Below are 7,852 nucleotides of genomic sequence, written 5' to 3'. Positions count from 1 at the left end.
ACGCACGTGGCTTCTACAAGTGCAGGCGAACGGCCCACCCACTCCCGCCCTTCTGGACCTCAGGCTCTCAAAGCGGGCGAAGGTCACCCGAGGAGCATACCAGCTCGCCAAGTACCTCTCCAGTGCCGGTGCCGTCTGCTAGCGCCTTCGTTGCCTGCTTCCCTGAAAACATCTCGTCACGATACTTCTTTCTTCCTTGGTTTGGTTTCGCCGGCGCAAATGCGCCGCAGCCCCCGGCGGCAGACAAAGGCGGGCCGCCGATGTTTTTCCATGAGACACTGTTTCCAGCCCGCTCTTTGGCCGCTGCACATGCCATAAAGCTCCCAAGGAATCCTATTGTTGCATGTGGCCTCCCTGTCGTCAAGACGGTTGTTTGCCCATACACAGCACAGATCGTGCTAACTCGCAGGCAGGGACAACTGCCACTTGCTCATGTGGCCAGCGACGGTATCAACGGCAGTTTCGATCACTGTCGCAGGTCCGAGTGCGCTATGGGACGGCTTATCGCCGATGCGCTACGAAGTGTGTCACGCACTGGCCTCCGCCTGTGCAAACCACTAACAACAGGGAGTGCTGGACCGGTCGGGTCGCCTTTCCAAGGGAAGCATCCGGCCGAGAATGGCGAAGAGAGGGGGTCTCAAACGCGTAGAGACATGAGCGAAGACGTTGACAAGCCATGGGTCGCCGTAATCGCTTTCCAGAGTTCCGGAAATATTCGGGGATCCTTCGAAGGCGGGCACGATGTTACTGAGCTTGATGTCCTTCAGGCTTTTCCGTGGGATAACAAGCTGGAGATTGTCCACTTGACCGTGGAGGACTTGTTGTCTCTCTGGCGGCGAAGCCTTGTTGCATTCCTAAGCAGCGGCAAGTGTATTCTCCCGACGCCGGAAGCGCCCAGGATGTTTCCTCATCTTGCGGAAGCCATGCGACGAAGTGGGACAGCAGCTGATTACTTCTCCTTGAACGCCGCTGCACCAGCCCTCCCTCCTTGTTCTCCGGAGGAAAAAGACTTTGCCCTCGAGTCTCCCTCTCTCATTCAGATGTCCGGTGCACATATTCAGGTCGTGTACGACAGCAATACCGGGGTAGACAGGAGAGACTGGCTTTCGAAAGGGCAGACGACAGTGTTCATCTCCGTCCTCCCGACTCTCACAGCACCTGGCAGCCGTTACGAACGTGAGATTTTGAACACGCTACACCCCCCCCAATCAAGCGAAGAAATCGTACCACTGGATGGCTCTTTTTGGATAGGTGTGACAAGAAGCCTTGCCGAACCAGGGATGACAGACGGAAAAGGAGACACTAAAGTGGTCCGAGTCCCAGTCTACGCCTCTAAGAAAGCGGTGACGCAGACGGGCCCTCTTCTGGTGAACCAGATCGGGGCCGCTTTCGGACTCTCCGCCTCCCAGGTTGTCGTGGAAACCAATATAGGAGCTGGTGGCAACTTACCCGACTTTCTCCTGCCAATTTTTGTCAAGAAGCCTGGAAAAAGTGGCTCGGCAGCGCCGATTCACCGAGAGCAACTAACGGTGCCTCTTGAGCATACTATTATTATTGGCGTCCTTACAGACTTTCTTATACGCGGGGGAGACGGGCTCGTCGTTGATGACTACGCACATAAGTTCAGCCTAAAGCCCGTGGAGGTTCTGCCCGACGACGTGGCAACGACAGCGACACCGAGACACGAGGACAAGTATCTGGCGAATCGGACGACAGCGGTTGTTTCGCAGTCAAAGTCAAGAAGTGAAAGTGACCGTATGCAAGGGACATGCCTATCGCGCATAGGGGTGGTCAATAGTATATCCCGCTTGACGTTGAGACAAGTTCTGATTCAGTTCCTTCAAGAACGAAGCGAACAGCCGCTGCGTGGCAGCAGCGAGCAACGTATGCAGATCCATTTCGGGGTCACAACATGACGCAGTAAAAGAGTGGCAAGGTTACTGAAACCGCTGTCACCATCGCAAGATGAACGCTCGAGCAGAATGGTCCCGGTGGCGGGCTAGAAAGAATGCACGGTCACGGTGCATTCTCTTCTCTTTCAGTGTGCGTCGCCGGCCCGACAGTCTGTCAGGTTCTTTCGTGACTACAGCTTTACCCCCGCAGGCTGCGCTGGTTGCGGACCAACGAGGGCGTGTCTGCGCCTCGAGCCCGCAAGCCTTGGTTCGATCTGCCCGTCTCTTCAGCCGTTCCGAAGGCTTTTGACACTGTGGGCAGGCGCGTAACGCACCCGCACTGCCGGACTCCCGACATACCTTGCAAAGAGGAAGGCGGAACTGCACACAGAATCAAACAGCGAGGTCCTGGTACATCAGCTGAGCCACACCGCACCCGAGGTGACGCCGCTTAGCCCGGTCGGGTGTTGGCAATTCACCTTCCTGTGCTCCGAAAGACCAGACTAAGAAAAGGCGCAAGGGGGTACAAGTTAGTATTGCAGACTGTCTTTGGTTTAGTCATCAACTCACTATTTGGAGAGGCAACGCAACCAAGAGCACCTTCAATGAGCTTCACAGTCTCCCTGTGCGGCACCGAAGCAACGAAGCGTGCCGAGGATCTGTAGCAACAACCAATATGCCATGTCTGCCCACTGTATAACCGCTGTGTCCTCGTATTTCCTCCGTATCTCGTCGCTCTTGAAACTTGTACGCATCGCACAGACTGCCTTCGGCGACACTGGCGGTGAGCGGAATACTTGGCAGTGGACAGTATAGGGAGGCCTTTAGGCTCCCTTCCTGCAGCTGATTCGAGTCGGTGACGGGAGTAGCATGAGCGGAAAAGCGGGATCGTCCACCGGGCGTACGTGATGCGATCGGAATAATCTCTGAGATAACCCGAGCGGGCCTTGCTGGGCTGAGAAGCGTTGCAGCGAGCTAGCCGGCCTGGGTACATTACGAAGGCGTTTACCGGCAAGCGGGCTTGCCATTCCCCGAAACCTGAGCGAGGTTTTTCTCAAGTTACATGGCGCAAGAGCAAGCCACTACCCACGACTTCACGGAACTTGATGCAATCAAAATTTATTCTAGTACACGCGTAACTTCACCACCACACACACGTAGGGCGGCCACCATGGCCATGCCAGCCAAGCTGCTGACCGGTACTGCCACGTCCAAAATCCGGTGACTCGCTGTCCTCGAGGCTCTCTCCTGAGTTGTGCCGTCGTCTCATTTTTAAGCGCTTCACTTATCAGGACTTCGACACGAATTTTCTCCTGACCGGCAATGAAAAGCGTAGCATATTCCTCGTCGTCCCCTCGCTGACGACTTTTCCTGGTTGAGAAGACAGCTGGCACAACTGACCGACGCGGCGCACACTCCTGCTAGCTGGTGGGACGGAGACCTGTAAAGCTGTCGGGCCTGCGCGAGGCCGAAGAACAGCTCCTCAGCTGGCTACGCAGAAGCGTAGAGTCTATCTTCTGGAAGGGCCTTGTGCAGAATATTCGACAGTCTGCGAAGCTTGTAAGCTGAGGGAATGAGTCCACAGGAAAAGCAGTCCTATCTTGTTTGTGGGGCACCGATCCGGTCCGACAACTCACCGAAGACCAACTTGTTCCCCCGATCAACGGTTCACTGCAAAAGAAAGCGTGTCAGGTCGTCGGGTGACTCTTGGCCAGGTAGAACTTTCAACCAGCCAGTCCAGTACATCGTGTAGCAACGTTGCTACATACAGTTCCGCAGCGCCACTTCCTGGCCTACTATGCTGTCACTCGTTTGCTAGAAATATCTACAGAAAGGTACAGTGGTCGGTAATGGCATGTCCTGCGCCACTCCTCGCTCACACTACGCCTCCTCGGGGTAGCCTGGCGGCTTTTGCATATTCTTCTCAACCCTATCAAGTGTTCCCGGCTGGTGGCTTGACAGAAGCGACTCATTATAAGGAAGTCACCAACTGCGAGGCACAAAGATGCAGTTTCTTGGTAATCCTGGTGGAGGCTTGGACGTACGACCAGCACCAGGTGGTGCTCACACTCGCTTACCATTAAGGAGAGATATCAAGCAGGAGATTCCAGCAGTAGCGCACACTCCTGTGAAAAGGTCCCGATGGAACTCCCCCCCGCGAAAGTATATGTACAGCTGGTCTTTCTCAGTTGAGAATGATACGATGCAGAGATCTCGCGCGAAGAGGAGAAGTTCGTATGCACCCAGCAAAAGATGCCCTGCACATGATTGGAAGAGCTTTGAAGGTGACCCGCGTTGAATACCGACAATACCAAGCATGAGGCTTATACAGAGCACGACCAGATTGATGCTGGTATGAACTGTGCTCCAGCTGAACCGGCCGTTGAGACACCGTGGGTGAAGAGTGATCGAAAGAGCGAGGGCGAAGTTGCCTACGTTGCAGAGGATGTTGAAAATCCACTGCATGAGAAGGCAATTCGCATACCGGCGGAACTGACTGGCCTCCTCCTCGTCAAAATACTTGAAGTAGGGTGCGTTCGACCCGTCCCAGAACGACAAACAACCGCAGCCCCGACGCGACGACCCCTCCCGCCCTTGTTGGCTGTCCACAAGTCTCTGGGAGTTTTCGGTGTCTTCCATGATTGATGTATCGGACACTTATTGACGCCAATGTTATTGCAGGCCACAGGGCATCAGGAAGGGGGATAAAAAAAGAAAGGTCTAGAGGCACGCCATGTGAATGGTCAGCGCCCCGCCAGAATGAGCTTATAATCGGAAAGGCGTTTAGCCAGTTTCAGAAGCCCTCGACCGCAAGAACTGGTGAGTATGAACAGATCGACGGCTGGCTGATGCGAAAGTCCGAAACGTAACCACCTTTTCGGAAAATGGGCTGCGGGTGAGGCAGTGCCACCCAGCCCGGGAATGATGTTTGTTTTTCACGCCTGTACAAGAATGCACACCTTAAGTCGTGAGGAGTGAAGCCGACAAGCTCCGAAGAGTGATATAACACTTCTTTTTGAGGGAAAGTGAAGCCGAGAACGCAGACGCGATGTGATGTCTTGCGCAGCTAGCGAATGAGTCTGCTAACGTGTCTTTGAGCCCAGTGGCATGCAAGCACGGCTGTGGCTGCTGCGGTTGTGAAACGAAAAGCGAACAGCGCATGACGCCAATGTTCCGAACATCGGGAAATGCGTAAGCGCACTGATTCGTCATCTGGAACACTTACTTTCCTGCAAATAATCCAGGGTCGGCAGCAGAGGGGTGAGGGCGCGGGCCGACCAGCCCTGCCTCCCGTTCTCGGGGGTTTCTCAGGTGAAAAGAATATATAGTGGCTCAGGTTACAAGAAGAAACGTGAGTTGCCTGGACTCTGTTAGAATCTATCCAAGTGTCAGTCTTGCCATTCGCAGTCCCGCTTCGAGCCGGTCCTGCCTACAGGGTCTGTATTCGCCAAATGGCTTGGTGAATGCATGCCGGAGATGGTCCGGAGGCTGAACCCGACCGATGAAGGAAATGCTGGCAGGCAATAGCAGCCTCACTGCTTCAATTGTTGGAACCCTCACTCGCTGGCGTCGGCCCGCAGAAGCCGAGCACACACACACGGGTTGCATCTCGCATATAGAGAATCAGCTGTTGCGTTGGGTTGCACTGCAACTAAAGCCGGGCACTACGCGTTCCGCCGCATCCAAGCCAAAAAGAGGAGGGGGAGGCCTTTGTAGACACTGCGTGCAGTGAGGGTCTCTGGCCTATCAGAAGTGACCGACAGTCTGGTCGCGATCCCCCCTGGCGACGTTGATGTACCTGCGCTCTTACCCGCCCGACCCAGTCGGGAGTCAGTCAGCACGGGTCATTCACAACAGCCCTACCCTACTTCAGAACTGAAGTGGGAGGCGCCAACAATAGGCACAGCAGATAATTCTCCAGGGTTCAATGTAGCAAGCCTACTACTATAGGGAGCACCAGGGAGGACAAGCAAGCATAATTAATACCCAAAACTCCAGAATAGTTTTTGACAGATGTTGGCCAGCCTCCGCTGCTTACGCGATGCTGCGGAAGGCATTCCCAACCCCGCCCGGCAGGAAATGCACTTGTCTACGGAAGCTACTGATCGCGATGACTCAAGTAAGAGCTTCTACACAAGCGCACACTGCAGATAGTCTCGAGGCTGAGCCGTTCGATGAAAGCAACCTTGGCGGACAATACCAACGTGACGACTTCAACTGGTAGAACCCTCACCTCGACCACTGGGCACCTCGCCGCCACCCCAGGGCGCGGCCATGGCGCCCACCGGCTTGGACTGACGAAAGAAAAGCATTCGCGAGAGCAGTTCGGCTCAGCCTTCACACCCGCCTACTCACGGGAATATACAGAATTGCAGATTCTTTTATTCTCAGTTCAAATGCCAGTGAGGACGTCCCACTGTTTTAGTCCGCAGCGCTTTGGACGAAAGGGCGCACTTTTTCCTGAGTAGTGACCCCTCGGTGGACTCTACAGCGATGGTGATGATACAGAGGGAGGGTGGCATCCCGACCGCCAGTTCGAGGACCTTTCGATTGTCCCTGTTTCTGCACTTTTTTCAACTCTTCGCTGCTTCAAATTCTCCCATCCGTTCTGCGCTGTTGATCCCTGTAGCGCTTCAGCCTTTAGGGGACCGGCATATAAATTGTCCTTTCCAGTGACACTCACTGTTTCGGCACTTGTATTCCGGGTTACCCGGGACATTGGATCGAAGTCCGAGGGATGACCTGCTGCTCATCCTTTGAACCCATATATTGGCGACGGAGGGCCCGGCCAGGCCACGCATTCTGCTAGGCTAAGTGTGTCTTTCTGCTGTTGCTTCACATAAGCTTTACAAGGAAAGAAGTACACCGCGGAAGCCTTCGCCAGAAATCGGAGAAAAATTGAACGTCCGATATGTGTGCCATTCTCCTCGCTACAGTCGTCCAGGAGGGGCCACATCAATTGCTCCACCCCAGAGGGGACCTCACACCTTCGACACCGCCCCGGAAATAAATAATGTCCTGTTGTAAACGAAGCTTGTTTTCCCAGCAAAAGGATTACAGCAGGAGATCGCAAAACCTCTCCCAGCATTTGCACACGTCCTTGGCCTCTTCTTTTTCTCCGTGGTAGCCAAGCACGTCTATGTGCGTTGCGGCAGGTTCGCGGTAGATGCCGGAGAGTCGGGGGACCGAGCGACGACACTTACGTGTCGCCAGGTGGCGGAGGTTTCTGACTGACTGCGCAGGTTGGGGAGTGAGGCCACTGTGTGTTGCTAACAAAAATTGCCGATTCGACTCAGCGGCTGTAGAAAGTCATTGTGCCAATGGGTTGCACTCGGATACCGTACGGTGGCGCCGTCGATTCTGTCATAGGGCGGTGCGAACACTCTTCCCACGAGCCTGTTGCCTTCCCCCCCAGCCAACAGCGCGTCAGTCCTGTAGTAGGCTATTTTGGCGTATGCTTCACGGCGAACCTGTACGGGAAAGCACCTAGGATCTCTGGCACGGCCGCCACTTGGAACGGCAATACGCTTGTATGCTTACTATCGGTTCCGCGACGACTACAGGTCGAAGCCCCACAGTCCCAACAGTCGTGTAGTACCGAAGAAACAGTCCCGGGTTAGGCCGGAGAATATCTGGTAGCAGTGGAAGGCCACTCGGCCCAGTGGAAGACACCCATGAAGTTCGTCTCCGTGAACTGCTGGTAGGGTAAAAGATCGCTCTCCGCATGGTCACGAGAGGACCGCCACAGTACAGGAGGACTCTCTGTTTGAAGCTGACTGCTGTACAACGAAGTAAAGATGCACTAACATGACTCGTCACAAGAACCACTGGGCAAAGCAACTGGGTGGAAGCAACAAGCGTGCTTTTAGCGCCCGTCGGGCTTCTAGGTATCGGTAAGAAAAAGCTCGTCTTATAGGCGGGATGACCCTGCTAGAGGCAGAGGAGGCGTGGTGGGATGG

General features: G+C 54.8%; 1 protein-coding gene across 1 annotated transcript; it reads right to left on the bottom strand.

Moving 5' to 3' along the window:
• Nucleotides 1–1,610: 1,610 nt before the first annotated feature.
• Nucleotides 1,611–4,911, bottom strand: CSUI_004619 (uncharacterized protein). The gene is made up of 3 exons (XM_068064807.1): nucleotides 3,971–4,911; nucleotides 2,463–3,457; nucleotides 1,611–2,273 (listed from the first exon to the last, which is right to left on the bottom strand). Exons 1-2 carry the CDS (start codon nucleotides 4,530–4,532, stop codon nucleotides 3,384–3,386), a joined length of 636 nt encoding a protein of 211 aa, XP_067923220.1. The 5' UTR covers nucleotides 4,533–4,911; the 3' UTR covers nucleotides 1,611–2,273; nucleotides 2,463–3,383.
• Nucleotides 4,912–7,852: the final 2,941 nt, after the last annotated feature.

The sequence above is a fragment of the Cystoisospora suis genome, assembly GCF_002600585.1.
Source record: "Cystoisospora suis strain Wien I chromosome Unknown contig_2171, whole genome shotgun sequence".
Classification (NCBI taxonomy): Eukaryota; Apicomplexa; class Conoidasida; order Eucoccidiorida; family Sarcocystidae; genus Cystoisospora; species Cystoisospora suis.
The sequence above is the reverse complement of the archived record's forward strand: the minus strand, read 5'-3'. Positions and strand labels throughout refer to the sequence as shown.